The 19,103-nt window shown below is 53.4% G+C and overlaps 8 protein-coding genes across 8 annotated transcripts; 3 read left to right on the forward strand and 5 right to left on the reverse strand.

Moving 5' to 3' along the window:
* Positions 1-1,236: 1,236 nt before the first annotated feature.
* On the forward strand, positions 1,237-3,468 carry J4E86_000417 (uncharacterized protein; the record flags this gene model as incomplete). The annotated part of the gene is made up of 1 exon (XM_051440991.1): positions 1,237-3,468. The coding sequence occupies one exon, from the start codon at positions 1,237-1,239 to the stop codon at positions 3,466-3,468; it is 2,232 nt and encodes a 743-aa protein (XP_051307162.1).
* Positions 3,469-3,642: 174 nt separating this feature from the next.
* J4E86_000418 (uncharacterized protein) lies at positions 3,643-4,131 on the reverse strand (the record flags this gene model as incomplete). The annotated part of the gene is made up of 1 exon (XM_051440992.1): positions 3,643-4,131. One exon carries the CDS (start codon positions 4,129-4,131, stop codon positions 3,643-3,645), a length of 489 nt encoding a protein of 162 aa, XP_051307163.1.
* A 1,085-nt stretch (positions 4,132-5,216) lies between these two features.
* Positions 5,217-6,122, reverse strand: J4E86_000419 (uncharacterized protein; the record flags this gene model as incomplete). Its single annotated transcript, XM_051440993.1, has 2 exons — positions 5,217-6,027; positions 6,079-6,122. 2 exons carry the CDS (start codon positions 6,120-6,122, stop codon positions 5,217-5,219), a joined length of 855 nt encoding a protein of 284 aa, XP_051307164.1.
* A 414-nt stretch (positions 6,123-6,536) lies between these two features.
* Positions 6,537-7,257, forward strand: J4E86_000420 (uncharacterized protein; the record flags this gene model as incomplete). The annotated part of the gene is made up of 2 exons (XM_051440994.1): positions 6,537-7,083; positions 7,133-7,257. The coding sequence occupies 2 exons, from the start codon at positions 6,537-6,539 to the stop codon at positions 7,255-7,257; spliced, it is 672 nt and encodes a 223-aa protein (XP_051307165.1).
* Positions 7,258-7,480: 223 nt separating this feature from the next.
* On the reverse strand, positions 7,481-12,078 carry J4E86_000421 (uncharacterized protein; the record flags this gene model as incomplete). The annotated part of the gene is made up of 6 exons (XM_051440995.1): positions 7,481-9,437; positions 9,487-9,666; positions 9,713-9,823; positions 9,869-11,484; positions 11,538-11,616; positions 11,669-12,078. 6 exons carry the CDS (start codon positions 12,076-12,078, stop codon positions 7,481-7,483), a joined length of 4,353 nt encoding a protein of 1,450 aa, XP_051307166.1.
* Positions 12,079-12,959: 881 nt separating this feature from the next.
* On the reverse strand, positions 12,960-13,970 carry J4E86_000422 (uncharacterized protein; the record flags this gene model as incomplete). The annotated part of the gene is made up of 1 exon (XM_051440996.1): positions 12,960-13,970. One exon carries the CDS (start codon positions 13,968-13,970, stop codon positions 12,960-12,962), a length of 1,011 nt encoding a protein of 336 aa, XP_051307167.1.
* A 1,673-nt stretch (positions 13,971-15,643) lies between these two features.
* J4E86_000423 (uncharacterized protein) lies at positions 15,644-16,467 on the forward strand (the record flags this gene model as incomplete). The annotated part of the gene is made up of 2 exons (XM_051440997.1): positions 15,644-15,701; positions 15,755-16,467. 2 exons carry the CDS (start codon positions 15,644-15,646, stop codon positions 16,465-16,467), a joined length of 771 nt encoding a protein of 256 aa, XP_051307168.1.
* Positions 16,468-16,799: 332 nt separating this feature from the next.
* Positions 16,800-18,683, reverse strand: J4E86_000424 (uncharacterized protein; the record flags this gene model as incomplete). The annotated part of the gene is made up of 2 exons (XM_051440998.1): positions 16,800-17,551; positions 17,600-18,683. The coding sequence occupies 2 exons, from the start codon at positions 18,681-18,683 to the stop codon at positions 16,800-16,802; spliced, it is 1,836 nt and encodes a 611-aa protein (XP_051307169.1).
* Between the last annotated feature and the right edge of the window lie 420 nt (positions 18,684-19,103).

Raw genomic sequence — 19,103 nt, forward strand, 5'->3', positions numbered from 1 at the left:
CCAGGTGTTTTCTACTGCTCTTCGCTGAGTTCTTGTCAAGTCTCAACACATTTTACAACACTTCGATACCTTCAACACACACTTTGCAAATGTTGCGATAGATACCACCGCCCATGTTGAGAAATTTGATGTCAAGAATGCCATTTTGAACCTCAACCACTTACAGCAATCTCCGCAATCACGTTCTGCACCTCCATGTACTGATATGCGCAGGCCCAGCCTTGGTATGTCTCTTCGAATGTGCGACGCTCTTTTGCCAAGGTTCTTGGAGACTTGGTGGGCGGCATGGCGGCCGGCGAACACCACAAGCGTGGCTCCTTCCGCGTCCCACGTGTTGCCGTTAAGGGCGATGGCCATCGCGTTCCGGGACAGACGGATGATTCCTTCCCCCAAAGAATGTGCCTTCATACAATATCTTCTTGGTGTGTCGACAGCGCTTCTTGCACTCCTGTCGTCATGCTTCCTGCTCACGGCTAATCGGGCTTGTTTGCCTGTGCCGATTCAACCTACTCTTTATCCGATTCACGAGCGACAGAAAACAGTGCGACAGCCGTACGAACTAGCCCGTATACCTCCGCTCCTAATGTCGAATCCGCCAAAAGTCCGCCTTGGGAGTGGCGCCAGAAAAGCTCTATTCATGGTGGCTTGAGCAATGCGCATCGAGACTGCAATACCAGCACACGTACGGAGACTCTGAGATTTGAGAGGCAAGCTCCCTATACAGCTGAGGAAGAGTGGCCTTGCAGTCGTTTATGAGTCCGGTGGTCTTCACCCCGAATTGCCATCAAAGCAGACCGACGCCGGTGGTTCGTGCGTCATTAGCGCCATACCCCGCAAACTATTTCCCATGGGACCTCGGGAGGGGCGTCATCGTCTTCTACTTTCTCATGTGCCTGATAATCCACACTTTTCATGCTCCACGACTCAAGCAGATGTGGAGGATAGTCCGGGGATCGTCAAGGTTTAGCTGTTTGGCACGACTAGGGTCCCTGGAAGTCGCTGAAAGAAGGTTCTGTCCGTCAACGCGTATTCGTGGAGTTTCTCGTACTCAAGACTAGGATACCAAGAGTCTAGGAGATGAGTTGATGAAGTATCGCTTCCGATGGGTGGTTATGGCTCCAAAGTATGAGTTAAGTATAGCTCCCGGCTTACAGTCGCAGTATATGTTCAAGGTATGTATTCCCATAGAATCTGTAGGCCATCTGTATCTCTTTCGTTGCTTCCTCTTATTCCATCATGCGGTCGTACCACCTCCCACTCTATGCGTGGGGTCTGTGGTCGACAGTCTCTGCCCAAGCCACCTCCAAAGTGCAGGCCCAATCAGCGCTAGAAAGCCTCGCGATCACGAACATTGACGATGTTCGTGGGAATCTTCATCTACCAAGCGTCTCCGAGAACCAGAACGTCACATGGATGAGCAACAAACCTTCCGTGATATCAGCAGACGGCGTGGTTCAGCGACAAAGTGCCGACACTGTAGTCGATCTTACAGCGATTATCGACAGCGATGGCACGACCTCGAATCGCACCTTCAGTGCCAACGTACGCCAGGCGGTCAAACTTGATGCTTTTGAAGGTTATGCCTTTGCGTATTTTACGGGAAACTCGTTGGCGGGCGAGAAGATCTATCTCGCAGCCAGCGAGGGCAACAACGCTTTAGCTTGGAGAGAACTCAACAACGGCGAGCCTGTCCTCGCCTCCACCGAAGGCACGAAGGGGCTACGTGATCCCTTCGTCATACGTTCTCCAGAGGGCGATAGATTCTTCCTGCTCGCTACCGACTTGTCGATTGGATCCGGTACTTCCTGGGGAGATGCAGTTCGCAAAGGTAGCTTGTATCTAGAGATCTGGGAATCAAGCGACCTCAAGACATGGTCACAGCAACGACATGTCAAGGTCTCCCCTTCCACTGCTGGAAACACATGGGCGCCAGAGGCATACTACGATACGGATCTTGGATCGTACGTAGTCTTTTGGGCGTCCTCTCTCTACGCTGAGAGCGACACGGACCGCACAGGAGCGACATACCACCGCATGCTCTACGTGACTACTCGAGACTTCGTCACGTTCAGCGAGCCTGAGATCTGGCAAGACGCGGGCATGTCACGAATCGATACTAGTGTCATACAAGAAGCGGATACATTCTACCGGTTCACAAAAGACGAAGGCGGCACAGGCACAAACTGCTCCGACATCATCCAAGAGCGTTCTGACTCGCTCCTTGCTCCTGTCCAGTCCTGGACTCAAGTTGCCACATGCATTGGTCGCAACGCCGGCACTAGCAGTGTCGAGGGACCGACGGTGTTCAAGTCCAATCCAGGCGATGTCAATGGCGAGAAGTTCTACCTCTTTGTGGATGAGTACGGTGGACGTGGATACATTCCGCTAGAGACAGCAGACATCTCCAACCCTGACTGGAAGGTTTCCAGTTCGTACAAATTGCCGACTAGCCCACGTCACGGCACCGTGGTTCCAGTAACGGCAAAAGAACTTGCTGGTTTGACTGCGGAGTCAAAACGTTCTGTCCTTGCTAAGACAGCAGGCAGCCCTGTCCTCCCTGGTTTGTACGCGGACCCCAACATCGCGGTATTCGGTGATAACTACTACATCTACGCGACAACAGATGGCTTCCCTGGTTGGGGCGGTAATGTCTTCTATGTCTGGAAGTCCCCTGACCTAGTTTCATGGACCCGATCAGCCGAACCCTTCTTGACCCTCAATGGTACTAGCGGTAACGTGCCTTGGGCGACCGGAAACGCTTGGGCCCCGACCATCATCGAAAAGAACAGCAAGTATTACTTCTACTTCAGCGGAAACAACCCAGAGTACGACCGCAAGACGATCGGCGTCGCTGTTGCAGACGCGCCCGAAGGACCCTTTACAGCACAGGCGGAAGCTATGATCCTTAACGAAGGCAATGTTACCACTGGCCAAGCCATTGATCCAGACGTGTTTGAAGACCCGACTACTGGCAAATACTACATCTTCTGGGGCAACGGAGGCTCAGACACCACACCCGCGCTTTATGCTGAGCTCAGCGACGACATACTCTCGCTGAAGGCTGACACAACGCGTTCCATTAGCGGTCTTCCTGACTTCCGCGAGGGCGTCTTCATGAACTACCGCAAGGGCCTCTTCCACCTCACATACTCTATCGATGACACTGGTTCAGAGAACTACAGAGTAGGGTACGCGACATCTACAAGCGTCCATGGCCCTTGGACATACCACGGTCTTATACTGCAGAAGGATGCTTCAAAGGGCATCCTCGCTACTGGTCACAGTTCCATCATCAACGTCCCGAACACCGACGATTGGTATATCTGCTACCACCGATTTGCCATCCCGAACGGCAACGGAACGAACAGGGAAGTCACCATCGATAGACTGTACTTTGATGATCAAGGCTTGATGAAGCCCGTTGTGCCTACTCTAGAAAGTGTACCGGCGCAGCCGATCTCTGCGTAGATATGGACTGCATAGAATAGACTGATATACCAATACATTGATTCATATACATGAAGACTTCGTAAACGACAGTGTGACTAGCAAACAACAGCAAGCTCCGAGAATTTCACTCCGATACGCCATGCCACTGGTACCCAAACCTGTTGCATCATCTCACTTCTCCATTGCCCATACTCAGAACCCCAGACCCCTCCTCCTACCGAAGCCCCTAGACAGACTCCTACTACTCTCCAAGCCCAAGCCCAAGCCAACTCCACCTAAGATCTTCATTCCCTTCTTGCGACCGATGAGCAATTCCTCCAGTATCAAGCTCACTTCCTCCATCTGCTCTTTGAACTCCTCCATGGCCTTGCCCAAGCACACACCCTCCTCCCACATGTCACTGAGATGGGCTTCGCTCAGGTCATCGGGCTTGATCGTTTCAAGCGGCTTGACGACGGCGGTGAGATGAGTAAGGTTGGCCGAGACGATAGCTGCGCGGCGGTTCAGAGCGCTGACGCGAGAGGGGAGGTCGATTGGGGTGTGGATGGCAGTGGGTATAGAGAGGTCTTCGTAGGAGGGTACGGGTGTGAGTTCGGATTGGTAGAGGTAGCCGTGGTCCCAGGAGTAGTTCTGCTGGCGGCGTCGGAGGTGGCGCGACGTGGAGTGTGGTGAACCAAACATTTTGTGATGATGGTTGCTCGTAATCTTCACGTTAGAACAACGTATAGGATTGGGTTGCAACTTGATGAGAGAGAACAGATGATCAAGGACGAGATTGGTATCCCGTGCGACAGGAGGTATTTGATATACTCGCTTCCTGTTGCTATCATGAGAAAGGTGGAGCTACAGTGAGGATATCGGGACGCTGCATAGCCGATGTTTGGGCTTGCTCGACCGCAATGCTTGCTATACGTTGGCTCAGCAATGCCATATCTATGATTTCTGGAGTACTTACCCGGGCTAGATGACGCGCTTAGGAAGTTTGGGTTTAGCGATCAAGCTTAATGGTATCGCAGCAATCACGGAACTACAGCGCATTGCTCGCAACAACGGAGTTCAGCTGCTTACACGCGCCTACCCATGAAAATCGATCCAGCAAACTTCTGCATCTCTTCATTGCCTGCTACTTCCCTGAAGCGGCTTCCTGCTGCGAGTACACCAACTTGATCATCACACAAGCAACATTGAGCTTCTCGTGCCAAACCTTGAACTGCGCTTCCACCTCCGCACATTCATCAAGGAGCCCATCTATTGCATCTGTCATCTCCTTTCCTCTTGTATCGCCAATCGTGCTGCTGGCTATTTCGTGGAGCGTGTTGATCTTTGTCAGCATTGACATCAAAATATCGCCTAGAGCGTGAGAAGGCTCGAGAATGGACGGGAAGTTTTCGCGGATGGCGAACCGAATGGCTTCATGAGGTACTTGAGAAGTGGATGTGGCATTAGAGTCCATGGTGAGGAGGAAGCGTTTAGCTAGGTATCTTTGCGCTTCGTCCTGACCGATACAGGTGGACTGGGAAGTCGTGATATTTGTACTAATACCATGGAATCCAGTGCCAGCCGACCCCGCGAAGTCAGGCGAAGAGGTCATGGGTCGATTGTCATCGTGTTCGAATGGTCCTAACCCCGTGGGCTCACGCATTGGTATCGTGGTATATACATCTGGTAACCTTATTATTCTGACATACGTGGTGCCTGTGTACATTAACGTCTCTTTCATTATGGCTTCCTTCGTCTTCGTTTCGCTTCTCTGATCCGACTTGACTCTACGCAGCCCTCGGTCTCTCCCACGCCTGGCCGTCGCTCATCTCGATGCCACCCGCCATGCTCGTTTGTCCCAACTTCTCCGCATTCCATCCCTCCTCAGGCGGTATCGGGCTTCTGATCTCCTTCTCCCGACCCAGACCCTCCACACCAGGCGGCCCGTCGCCCCAAATCAAGTATTGCGCTGCAAGTCCCAAGTCGCAACATGCCTGGAAGATACCACAAGCCTTGAAAGCCCAAGGTACCTCACCACTGCTGCTGGCAAAGAAGAACCACATCTTGAATGTATCACCGATGACCCAGTTTACGATGACACTAGGCCTGAATCCTTTGCACCCGCGTCTCTGGTAGTTAGCCAGGAGCTGGGGGATCGGAAGCGTAGCCTCGATTGTCAACGCAACCATGCCCAGCAGATCGGTGTACGGCACAAATACGCTCGTGGAGGACATGAGCAGATGCAGCACCAATAGCACCCCAGTAAAGTATGTGATGAAGGTCCAATACGGCCTTGGCGCCCTCCACTGCCAGAAATCGTACGGTCGGTTCGAAACATCCTTGTGTTGGAAGGGGAGATGCGAGGGCGGCGGTCGGTTCGTGAGCGCGACGTGGAGGAGGAGCAGGTGGACGCATATCATGAGCAGGGCTTGGACAAGCAGCGAGGTGCTGAAGTGGGCGCCGAACCAGTAGTAGACCTTCAGGATGCTGGCGACGAGCATGATGAGCGGAATGTCGAGGGAGAAGCCGGCGGAGCTGCGGGCTCGGTGCATGCTGTAGATCTGGTCGCCATAGCTGGTGATGGGACTCGTCGCGATGCTGGGTGCTGGCTGTTAGAGACGGAGAGGCTAAGGAGGTGTGGAGTCGTACAAGACGGGTGCGATGTTCTTCACAATGGCGCTGATGAAGAACATGTTGGTGGTCGTGTGCTTGGCCCGGCGGTTCGTCTCGGAACGTCGGAAGGCTTCCCTGAGACTCCTTTTACAACGCTGGAATGTCCGACGACTGTCGAAGGAACGCACACGCAACCACGGAACCGTTTTGGCGCAGTACTTCGGGGTGTGAGGCTCGAACGAAACAGCACCCGCCGACGAAAAGGGAGGAGGCGCAATCTCCCGCAGATCAGATCTGGCTTGCATTAGTGGCCGCTGTAGGGCTGATAAGCAGCTTAGCGCCTGCCGTCATGGCTGTTACCCCAAATGCGCTCTCAGATTCATGCTTCCATTCGATTTCAATGTTGACGATATATGGATGCCTTTCACCTCTACCAACACCAATCGCCTAAGTCTCAACACACGCAAATCTCCCCTCGCCATCCAACTACCAAAATGCCACATACCGCCTTCTTCTACGGCACCCTGATGGCACCGCCCGTCCTCCACCGCGTGATATGGGGCTCACAAACCTCTCCTACACCAGCACATGCCTCGCTCCTGCACATACGCCCGGCGATCCTCCACGCGCACCGACGACACAAAGTAAAGCAAGCAGACTACCCAGCCATCCTCCCCGTCGGAACCTCCTCATCTGTGCGCGGAACACTCGTAGAGGGCCTCACAGACGGCGACATCTGGCGACTGGACATCTTCGAAGGCTCAGAATACCAGCGTCGGAAAGTAAAAGTCAAGGTCCTGCAACCGAAAAATGACAACACCAGTACGGAAAAGGGCATGGGCGATCTATCACAAAAGGAAGAAGATAACATAGAAGGCGAAGAGGTCGAAGCGGAAACATACATCTGGACAGCGGGCGCACATAGACTTGAGGCCGAGGAATGGGACTTTACAGAGTTCGTTAGGGATAAGATGAAGCGGTGGGTGGGTAGAGAAGCAGCTGAGACTGATGAAGGGTTCCAGGGTAGGCCGTCAATCAACGGTAGACCTCCCGAGCGAGGGGGCTTGGTTTCGAGGCTAACAAGATGCAGAAGTCGATGATGCAGTTGCAGCGCTCGATGACCCCACAGGCGGACGCGGCGCGAACGGAACTATTTCACGTCGACTGAACGAACGAGGTACGCAAGAGGATAAGATTCTCGAAAGTGCAGTATAAATATTCCTTGTTCATGTGGTTGTACTATCATCTCTGGCACACTGCCAGATGTGCATGTAGTCTGCGACATGCTGTTCTCCGACATCACAGCTGAGTTTTGTAGACCCCGTCACTAGTCCTGATAGATTACGCCTCCGTGAAACCAAAATAGGTATAGATGTGTTGAGTAAAAGGTCGAGCTGGCGCTCGCAGAACAACAAAGAAGAAGCTTCATCTCGAGCAGTTAAAGAAGGGTAGGGTGGTCCCTCGACCATCCAGTTTGGACGGTTTTGCTCCTCTCATCGGGTTCTGGTGTTTCTTGAACCACGGATCCGTCGTTGACTCCATCAAGTTGCAGATCGTGAGTGGACTGTGAGATCCCTTCCATTGGATCACATGCCTCCTCTCTACGCTCCAGCGCTCCATTCATGTTGCTGGGAGCAGGTGCTTCTGAACGCCGGGCCTTGTCCCTAGCATAGTCGTCTTCGTCCAGCTTTGTCTGGAGCGCACTATCAACGGGAGTACCTTCGTGTTGACCATGTTTAGACGTCTTTGTGCTGTACGACAAACGCGGAATCTCTTCAAACGTAGGTGAAGGACGGAGCCCTTCGCTGGAATGTGCATAACGTGATGCGGGTTTCCGCTGAGCAGTGGGAGCTGCCTGCACCTGCTGGCGATGGTTGACGTTGATGTCTTTGACTTCCTGTGAGTCCTTGATCTCAATAGGTGCGTCGGGGACACTGCCTTTTCGGCTGCGCGAAGCTCTTTGCTTAGTTTCCATATCGCCATCTTGATGTCGTTGGGGCGACTTGATGAGCTGGCGCTTCGCTGATGGCGATTTCATGTCATCATTATCGTCACCGTGTCTTCGGCGCTTCTTGGGGCTTGATGTACCGGGTATTTGATATGTTTGATCGTTTTCTTTGGATTGACGTGGTGTTCTGTTCGAAGTGATGTGTCCGTTGAGCAAAGAATCATGTGATTGGGGCGTTCTGCTGGAAATGCGCACTTCGGGACTATGGCGCCTTGGTGTCGTTTCTGACCGTGGACTACCAACGGCCTGCTTTGCAGGAAATGTGAGCACAGGTGGTGAGTCAGACACCTTGCTGACAGCTATTTGAGGTGCTTCCTCAACAGCAGAAGTATGCTTCGCATCGAAACTGAACGGCGATGCGAGTCTGAGTGGAGGATGAGAAGGTGAATGGGTTCGTGGCGATGTGGGCTGCGCGCCTGCGTTCTTGGGCGAGAGTGCGAGCTTCGGTTCTTCACTGGGTAACTCATCAGAGTTGTGTCTGCCCAGATCTGAGGCTTTGTACGTTGTCGGAGCTGGTGATGTCTTTGAGCTCGCAGATCCTTTCTTCGCCTTCTTCTGGGCTCTCCTATCGTCTTCCTGCTTCTTATAGCAATCAAATATGACTTGACGCATTTTGTGCCTCATTTCGGATGGATGCAGCTCCGGCCAGTCTTCTTGAGCTGACATTGATCCAGTGAGCAGCTTGTTCTTGAAGTCATCGGGATTCTGGAAGAACTTCTCGATGTAGCCAAGTAGGTAAACACCGCAATCGGTGAAGTTGTTCTGCATTGGAACCTGTGTACTCTTGGGGTAATAGCCGTTCTCTTTGATGACAGCCTCCATACCACGCCTGCTTGCCCCCTCCGCTGCTATCCAGTCTTTGAGAGCGCGAACCGCTCCAGTACGGGCATTACCACCAAGAGAATCGAGTACTATGATGACAGGCTGATCGGGATCTCTTTTGGCTATGGGCTTGCGTTTTGCCTTCCTTTTTGCAGAAGACGCGGTGGACTGGGATTGGGACAATATTCCTGGGTGTGTGTTCCTGGCTTCAGCTAAAGCTTCTGTATCTGGATTCTGGGATGTTGAATCTGCTTGGGTCGTCTCTGATTTATGTGGGGTTTCGGTCCCAGTATCGTCGCGGTCGACCAGAGAAAGTGCCGCCTCATCAAAAAGCATCGGCTCTTCCTCGTTCGTTTGGGCCGCTATTGCTTCTTCACTGATGGCAGTTGGCTCTGGGGAGGTTGACTTTTGTACCATAGTCGCATGCGTCTCGGGGTTCGTGGCTGTTACGGCTGAATCACTTGCTTGATCGTGTGGAATTGCCTTGGGCTCATCGAAGTCTTGAACTATCGGTTTGCGTTGAACCTTCGACATGTTGCAGATAATCGCCAGGTACCAATGGGCTCTGACGGACTGTTAGCATAGGCTATCAAAGCGGTGGTAATTTGACGTACTGTTCGTTGATGGGAACAACAATGTAGTCGTAGCTGAAGATATCAATCTTAGACGTCCAGCGTTGCACAGCCTTGTAGTCCATGGATTTCCGACCCGAGTTCTCGGTAAGCTTCGTGAAGAAGTAGGTGTTGAAGAAGTAGACTTTATCAGCAGGCACTTTGAGCTGCTTGAAGAGGTAGCTGGAGAAGGTTAGCAGCGCTAATGGCAAGGTGGACACGTACTCACATCATGTAGAAGTCGATCAGGCTGTCGTTCAAGAATTCTTCCTCGTCCAGGCGGGGCAGATCATCAAAGTGCACTATCGCCCGTTGACGACCTTCGCCAAATTCAAGAGACCTTGGGATGGTTAGCAGAATCATGAGTAAGTGCGTGGAAACTTACTTAGCCCAGGGTTGCCCAAGTCCAGTTTCAACTGAGAATTTGGGTACATCCGACTGTGTAGGCGTGTCTTCGACGTAATTAATCGGAGCCGATCTTGTTGAACGTGACGGACGGGTCGATGCTCTGCTTGTCGCGGTAGTGCCAGATTCAGCATCAATAACATGCTGACGGACAGCGGGCTTGAGCTGATCCAACAGAGGTCTCTTCGACGCTCCATTAGCTTTTTCGCGGTGAGGCTGTTCTAAGCTCGCTGTTGAATCGCCTACCAGTGCAGACGTACCAACCTTCTCGTTTCTCGATGGGAGAGGTGTTTTGAAAAGATGGGCCATGTAATCATCCGACTTATTGATACACTTTCCGCCCGACGTCATCAATACTGCGTGTTCATCACGGAAGACGAGGAAATCGGCAGTATCAGCAAACTCCAGGTCCAAGATGAGTTTGTTCCCGTCGTGTCCGCGAGGGCCCGTCAACCGCATGCGGCTTGTACCGTCCGCATATGCTTGGTTGACGTCTTTAGGCTCTATGACAAGTTTGCTATCGTAGACGCCATCCACTGACTCCCAAGTCTGGAGACGTAACCCCTCATCTTTCCTCCATCTTAAGAGCAAGATGGCATGGCCGTCCATGGTTGTTGATCCGTGGCTCTGAAACCCATACGACCGTGCAAACGAAAGTGGCCATAGTTCTTCTACAACCCTTCCGCGAGCGTTTCGCTTGACTCCACTATTTGCAGTCTGCTTTTGCTTTTGCTTTTGCTTCGAAACAAGTCTGGTTCCCTGGTGCGGAGGCGTGATGGCAAGCTCGTCCGCGCTGTAGTTGTCAGTCATAGGTCCCGCTTGCTTTGGCACAGGTTTGTGTTGGGTGCGAAGGTCCTCGTCTTCAACTGTTACACGTTGGTTCTGGTCTGCGTGATCAGATGTTGACTCATTGATGCGGGCTTCGGGAAAGTAGCGAGACGTGACTATGTCGACTTTTCTTTCGGCTCCGTCGTACTTCCTAGGACTTCGCTTGGATTCACCCTGTCGAAACGTCTGCAATATCGCCTGCCGAGGAGTGTGTACGCCAGGGCTGGTCGATAGAGAAACACCGGTAAGAGGAGAGCGTCGCGCGCCACCTTTGGCTGTGTTGAAACTCGAGTTCCTCGGCTTCTTCTGGGACGGTCTGAGAAGATTGTCCACTTCTCTAAATTCGCTTGTAGCCTGAGGCGGCTTGTAGTCGCCTACTGTGCTCTCGCTCCCGTTGCTTGTCTGTGAATGCAGAGACCAGGCAGAACGCGGCCTTTCGCGTGACGTGCCAACAGGTGTATTCTGGTGGTTTTGAGATACTTCCACCACTTCATCGTCGTCATCGACAAGTGAAATAACGTTGGCAGTCCTCCTTCGTTTTCCAGGTGTAGCTCCACTCGACCATCGATCCCGGCTCTCTGAAGAAGAAGGACGACGAGCCGTTGTTGCAGGTGCTCTGTCTGTTCGCTGAAGGTAGGCAGCCTGGCCCGGCCCATGCGCCTGGCCTATCAGTGGCGGCTGTGTACGATCGCGCTTCCCGTACGTAGTAGGCTTCTTGGATCCTCCTTGCATCGTGTCTACGGGCTTGAAGACATTACTCGACCCTGGCTTTTGGAGGTCAGTATAATACTATAGGCACAGACAGGTGGTAGTATGCATACTTTTGTAGGCATGGTGCGCTTCTTCGGTATCGCCATCCAAGTGGATGGGTCGGGCATACTAATAGCATCTGCAGGTCTACTTCGCAAACATTAGTCTCTTTCTTCCGTTTTGATGTACAAGGGCGATTTACGAATAATCCCCAATTAATCGCTTCTCATCCTCGCTCCTTTGTGTGACGTGCTGCCGTGGGCGGGCCATTTCCGAACGCGCCTCTTTGCGTGGAGTTCGGCTTGAAGATTTCGGGGGCGAAGAGAGGTCTATGAGGACGCGCGAGGTCTTCTTGGGGGGTGTTGACTCCTCGAAGAAAGGATTGGGAGGCAAGCCGGGACCCGAGGGCGACTGGGGGACGACATCGTCTGTCTGTGGCGACATGGCGTTAGCTGGAGGCGCAGGCAGTTCAGCATGAGAAAGGAGTGTAGTTGTCAGAGTGTGTGAGGCAGTCGAGTCGTCGAGCAAGGAAAAGGCGCGTACGTCTGAGTTGGTGAGTCCGAAAGAGCTTTCGGCAGCGGCTCGTATGCCGTTGAATAAGTTAGTGAACATTGGTGTCGCATTGCGGTGGCAGAGCGGCGGGCATTCGCATCGTCTGGTAGGCTGGGTGACCTCGGAACTGCGTGAGGGAACTGCACAAGCGCAGACGCGCACCGTGGGGCATGCGGAGGTGAAGGTGCGCCAGAGAACCCGTCGGCGATACGTCCGTGCGCCTTGACGTAGGTGCTTCAGCGCGCTGCAGGGACGCGACGGCTTAGCTGCGACGTCGAGCTCGAGAACAGATTGGTGCGTCACGACAAACGGCACGTCAGATAAGGTCAAGTTGGGGACTTTGGTGATATATTCATAGTCACAAATCAATGCGACATATTCTTCTTCGATGCCTCGCTCTGTGGACAGGCGGGCTTCAGGGCTTGGTGCTACCTGAGATCCTGCGCTTCGCTATGTAAAAATACAATGTACAGAAATGAGGCTAGGGCCCTGGATGTGCTACGTGCATGGCCAGCCTTTCAGCGACGTCCCCAATCGAGCGCGCTCTACATTTCCGAGTTGTGACTGACGTGACCCAGAAGGTATTCGCGGTCATGTCATGAACACATCTACAGATGACAGTATGGTGTATACCTTCACGGTATCTGTTTGTGCATCTCGGCAAAGAAATATCTCTCCGTGCAACTCACTCAGCAACAGAAGCTAGCAGTCTCTCTTACAAGCGGTGCTCGGTCGAAAGCGCCGGAGTATTGACAGCCAACTTGCAAACCGCACCCAGTACAACACGAAGCGGCGTTGTTTCAGACGCGTTTGGGCATACGGTGCGAATAACGGTCGCGTAAGCCAGCCGTCAGACGACCGTGGCGAATACATGGGGTGTATGGTTGGCTTTGCGATTGATCTGGGGTCGGCCTGAAGATCGTCGCTAGGCTGAGATTCTCCTAGGAACCAGCAGTCGGCTTCTCACGTGACTCATCCGTAGACACTACTCTGCGTTTTTCATGCTGGCTCTTCTCATGGCGGGCTTGATCGATGGCCGATCGTTGGGCGATGCTGTCGTCGTGGCTGCGCCATACTATGTTGGTCCCCTCCGGCAGTTTGAGGACCCGTCTTATTGTATCCCGGATCTTGACATTCTTCACACCATCGCTCTTAGTCCAGATGCTGAAGACATCTTCACCGCTCCGGACACTCAAGACGAAGCCGCAAAACTCCTCCCCAGCATCCAGGAACTGATCTCCAACGAGTGCTAGTAGCAGGTCCTCCCAATAGCGGTCAGCCACGCCCTTTTTCAGGCGCATGATCCACTTGCCACCTCGCTTGTTTTCATCGTCCTCCCATACCGGCCGGATGCCTTGCTTGAACACGTGGTAATCGGAAACGGAGGGGAGACTCGAGGGACGCTTAAGATGGGAGAAGACCTTCCAGAACTCTTGCGCTGTACTGAATTTACAGAGGGGCACAATTGACTTCTCGTAGTCTACGTTCTTGGCCGTAGGCGGGCGGTACCATACCGCCCATGTGTATTTGAGCGGCCATGGCGCATTGAAATCTGGCGGCGCAGAGGGACTCGATGTGTTGTCTGGTATTGAGGTCGTGGATATCGATTCTTTGCGTATGCTATTGACGACCTTGCTCACGGGCTTGTCCTTTTTATCAGAAGGTGTCGCGGGCGTGGGCGATGACATGGCGGCTGCTTTGAAGTCAAAAGCAGTACCAGGCGTTTTGGGCGCCTTTCCCGCAGATCCAAAGGAAGCGAACGCGCCTGAGCCGAGCCCAAACGCAGAAGAGCCCCCCGTTGTGGGCGATGCTAAACCACCGGGTGTCAAGGGCGATATAGCGTTGAAAGGGTTTCGACCGCCGTGGGAGGAGTCGCCACCGAAGCGTTTGGTAGCGGAGACGGTGCGTTGGTGTGGCTCGGATTTTTCGCTGTTATTTTCCGAATGTGACATGGAGAGAGAGAGCTTGCTGGTGCTGTTGGCGGCCGTCAGTGGAGAGAACAAAGATGCGGGGACGCAGGAGCATACTTGGAGCGCCGAGTCCAGAGATTATCCCTGTTATCCATTGGCAGCAGTGTCAAACGAGTATATAATACAATGCAAGAAGGTTAAATATCCAAGGCTTGGTGGGAGTAACGAGCGAACAAGCAGCAGAGGAGCTGGCGGGCTAGCGGCCAATGTGCGTCGAAGATATGCGGGGTGTAGTTTGTGGTGGTGGATGTTTGCTGCGAGGAGGAAGTCTGTCACGTGTTGTTGGTATGATGCTGCGGAAAGATGTGGCGAAGGCGGGGGTGTGTGATTGTCGAGCGTGGTGGGATGTATCGTGTGCAATGGCGGATGGTGGTGCGTACTGAGAAAACGTTTGAGAGGTTGGCACTTGCAGCTCAGGCGCGCGCCTTCCGCGGCAGGGATGTGGCTTAGTCATCAACCGAGCTCGATATTCTCTTCGCCGGCGCGCCCGACCTCTTCTCTTCTTCAACACCGGCCTTTGACTCGTATCATTTGCCAGCTCGACACATCCTACTCAGCTGGCAACTCGGATAACTGGCCCAGAACGAGCCATCCTCTTCTAAAACCATCATCACGAGGGCCGCTTCGGTGGCTTCCATGATGCGGTGATGACCTGAAAGTAGGGACATTATTTTGTCACGCGCGCGACGCGTTCAGGCTGCACGCTGTCTCAGTCTCTTCTGTATGTGTGCCGCTATGATTTTTTCCGTTCGCGACGCGGCTCGTGATGACCAGGTCCTATGGACCACTTCTGGTAGTCTGAGTCTCAGCCAGATGTACACTATCGCAACTTTGCGATTTCTTGGTTGAGCTTGAAGCTCTAAGGCAAAGTCTGAAGCCCACAATTGTACCACGCGTGTATCAGGTACCTCTGGAATCTCCGCTAATTGACAACTAAGCAGTACTATACAGCGCTGCTCAGGCGGTGAATTGGCTCTGAATAGCCGCTAAGGTTGGGCACTGGTTCCTTTGTGGTCTCACCGTGTATCTCAGTACCTGACATCTCGCCGCCTTGTATGTTTTCCGGTGCGAGTAGCGTCAGGCGCGTCGCGGTTTAAGAAAGCTCTAACATTAGAACACACTGAAGAGTCTTGGCGGACATTGGCTGCATCGCTTGACAGTCACCTCTCGTAGGCGCTAGGTGCCGTAGAGCCGCTTGTTCTTCAATACAGGATGAGGAAAGCATCAAGATGGCGGACTTCTTCCGGAGTGAAAGCAATATCAGAATAATACAGATGATTTTCTCATGCGTGCTTTGACCACAGGCGGCTTGCGACCAGGTTGTCCACACTGACCACAATGGGTGGACATATCCTTGATGCATCGAGACGTCTTAATAACCGCGGCAACCTCTGCATCTGCTACAATGACCGGGGTTATAGGCCGCACCTGCATGTGAATCAGAACGCGTGCGGGGTGGGATTGTGCTGGGGCCTACGTCATACTTCCGCCGTTCACAGGACAACGCACCCCACCACGCGCATTGCTTTCTAGCCGTCCTAAACTAACGCCGTCGCCTCATCTGTCGCCCACCACCATACAAAGCCCGCTCCTCCCGCATCTCAGCCTCTCACACCAACGGCTACTGTCGCAAAGTCCCTCCCATATCACCCAACATGACTGGACAATCCCCCGAACTGCATTCGCCGAGCTCGCATCCTGAGCGACCTAAGGGTGGGACTCTCCCATACCCCGCCGCCTGGTGCACGCATGGCTAACAAGGCCAGGTATCCTCAAAAACTCTAGCTCGTACCGCGCCGACTCCCAAACGTCCCCCACTACCGAGCTTCCGCCAGCCGTAAGCCCCATATCCGAGCGGCCGCAGCTGGGTCGCGAATTGTCAGAGAAGGAAATTGTATTGGAAAACACGCTGCGCAATGCTGGCGCTCACCGAAGATCCTCGTCGAACCCGCGCGGCATCGGTTCACGACGGCAGTCGGGCATTGACCCCGCGGACGAGACTAGCCCGCAGCTCAAGTGGGACGAGGCCAACCTTTACCTGAACGAGCAGAACCGCGACAGCACCATGAAGATCGATGAGCCCAAGACACCATACGCCAAGCAGTACGATCCTGCCGAGGACGAAGAGGAGGTCGAAATGCTCAACGCCGAAGAGCTCAAGGTGGACGAGCTGGACAAGCCAAAGCGGAAACCTAAGATTGAAGACATACCCGAATTCGACTTGGGACAGCCGGAGCTGCAGGCACGACACTCGCAGACGCCCGAGAGCGAGAAGAGGGTCATGGTCGAAGAGGGCATGGATACAGATGAAGGCTACCACGGCGAGCTCCTCCCCAACGCCACCCAGGAGGAGAGGGAGAAGCATCGCAAGTTTGAGGAGTTGCGCAAGAAGCACTATGAAATGAAGAACGTCAAGGACCTGCTTGGTCACCCAGAAGATGACGAAGATGAGGAAATGCCGACACGACCCAATGCTTAGTACATGTATTTTTCTGTGCTATGGGCGCTGCAATGGCAGCCAAGGTCGATCCCGAGAGTACGTAGGAAGCTCGCCCAGCGGCGTTGCACGAATTGATTTTGGCGGCATCAAGGTGGAGTTTTCGGATTTCCGGCGCTATGGTCAAGGCCGCGGAGTACTTGAAACACTTCAATTCGTAGTCTGTTCAATGAATAACGTTCTGATTCAACCATGTTTGTAGGAATAAGTTGAACGAGTAGTAACCAACAGAATGTAGTCACTAATTTGTATTGTAAAACGTGAAACCCAGTTGTGATTCTGTACTCGATATGCTATCCAACCCGAACAACACTCTATGCCCTAAACTCCTTGTCAACACTCTCAAAGTTTTCCAAGAAACTCTGGAAAGTAAAGACACCCAGACCAGGATCCAAGCTTCCGGTCGTCGCCCTGATAGAATGCATACTCAGCTGCGGGATGCCGCAATCAATCGACCTGATACCCGTTGCAGAACTCAGCATTGGTCCAACTGTGCCTCCACTCCTGCTATCATTTCGAATTTGGAACACCTGAAGCTTAGGGTCGACCTTGCGCATGCCGACATCGCGATCAACACAACGCTGCAGAATAGCGGTGGAGACAGCGTCAGTCGTCATGTGCGCGTTTGAATCCGCAGAGACAGCAGGACCGATGTTGAGACGCGGAGAGTGGTTCTCGAGATACGCATTGAGGAAGTTGGGATTCACCGCGTGAATCACGTCGCTGGAGACGAGGAAAGAGTTTGCATATGTTCTGCTCAAAGCGCTGCTTGTCTTTCCGTTGGAAGCAAAATCTTCGACGATGCGCTCCATGACGCTTGGAAGGAAGTTGCCATGAGCACCTTGTCGGAGTAGCGAGCCAACTTCTTCGTCGTCGAAGAGGGCGACCATGCGGATCTGGGACGAGGTTGAGAGGGATGAGCTCGAGTTAAGGAGAGCTTGAATAGCAGCCCAAGAGCAGAGTTTGTCGTCGATCCGACCAGCGAAGATGAACTCCCGGTCGAGGCCACCGGTCTGGGCAGCTTGCGTATCGAAGAGCTCAAGCTCCCAATTGACAATGGACGAATCTGTTACAAGTCAGTATCTTCATAGACGTGAGGGTGTAGTGTACATACAGTCCGTGATGCCGAGTTCGCTTGAGATGGCTTTCACAAGCCTCTCCGGCTGAGTAGCAGCGAAAGCGCCCTCTCCGCCCAGCACACTGGCTTTCCAGTTCTCCTCGCCATGTTCCGACGAACTTCCAATATCGCTGTTGTCCAGACCGATTATAGGGACCATTTGCGTCTCTTTGTTGAACGGCCCGTTGGCGGCAGCACCAAAATGAGGTGCTAGTGTTGGAATCCTTGCAATAGGCCAGTCCAGCTTGACAAGCTTCGTGACTATCTTCCCATTCTCCTTGACGAGTACCCGTCCACCAACACCAAGGTCGCGATCCCACCATGTGTCGCTCAGTGCACCGGCGTATGGGGCCACACCGAGCTGTACGTAGCCTGATTTGGTGCGAAGGTTCGAGATGGGCTTCAACTTCGCTGTGAGGGCATCAATGTGTCCAGCGAGAATCGCAGCTCCATTGCCCGACGCGTACTTGTCACCAATGGCGAAGGCGATGAGCGAGCTCCCGTTGCGCTCAACGTAGTATTTGCCGCCAGCCTTCAGCTCCCACGCATCGCGCTCAGACAACTTCTTGTAGCCATCCTTCTCAAGGTCCTGTGCGACAGCATCGACGGCGTGGAAGATTGTAGGATTGCTCGTCATGTAGTCGGTGAAGGGCTTCGTGTAGCGTGCCGGGTCTTCCTTTGAGCGAGCAGGCACCGGAATCCAACAATGAGAGGGGGTTGGCTTAGGCATCTCGACGTCCTCTTTTACTTGCTCAACTGGAACCTCTAGTATCTTCGGTGGTACAGGGGGAGGGTTTTGGTAGCTCGAAGGCGGCGCGTAGTCTTCGTCTTCAACATCGATGAGGTTGGGATACGTCGCGGCGATACTGTGCCGGTTACGGTAGTCGGAAACAGCTTCGCGGCTCCTCCATCCTCTCTCTGTCACTCGGTCCTGCCGATGACGTTGAGGTAGCGATGCGGTTGTGTGAGCGCGTCCAAGTGTCGTGGAGTACGAATGCCGCAGCGGGCGGGGCGGTGACGGATCCGCGTAGAGGTCCGCGTTCGAAGCCGCCTTGCGAAGGCTGGGGTGATTTCTCGTCATATCGGAAGTTTCGCACAATGCTGATGAAGCTCGAGACGGTGCGAGAGAGGCGAAAGAGTCGATCGCAGGGAGCGAGGCTGTGTTGTTGTTGTACAGCTGGAGTTACCACCTGAGCAGCGCCACAGATGGGGCGAAGCTATCCGAAAGTGGAAAGCTCCGGACGACTCACCGCAGCTATGAAACGCCATCAGCCAAGACTATAGGTTGAACCATCACAAACATGGGAGCCACTATCGCATCGAGCGCTTTCACGAGCTGTGCCAATTGTTGGACCAACTGAGTCGCGAAAGTATGGCATACGCAAGGAGGTCGAATTGACGACTAGGTACCCTGAGCCCGTTCCGGTAGAGACGACAGCTAGGTACTTCTACACAACCCGACTCGTGTTGACTGCTACTGCTCACCCTCGTATCACCACCA

This window comes from Alternaria arbusti, assembly GCF_024043155.1.
Source record: "Alternaria arbusti strain BMP 1465 chromosome Unknown scaffold_1, whole genome shotgun sequence".
NCBI lineage: Eukaryota > Fungi > Ascomycota > Dothideomycetes > Pleosporales > Pleosporaceae > Alternaria > Alternaria arbusti.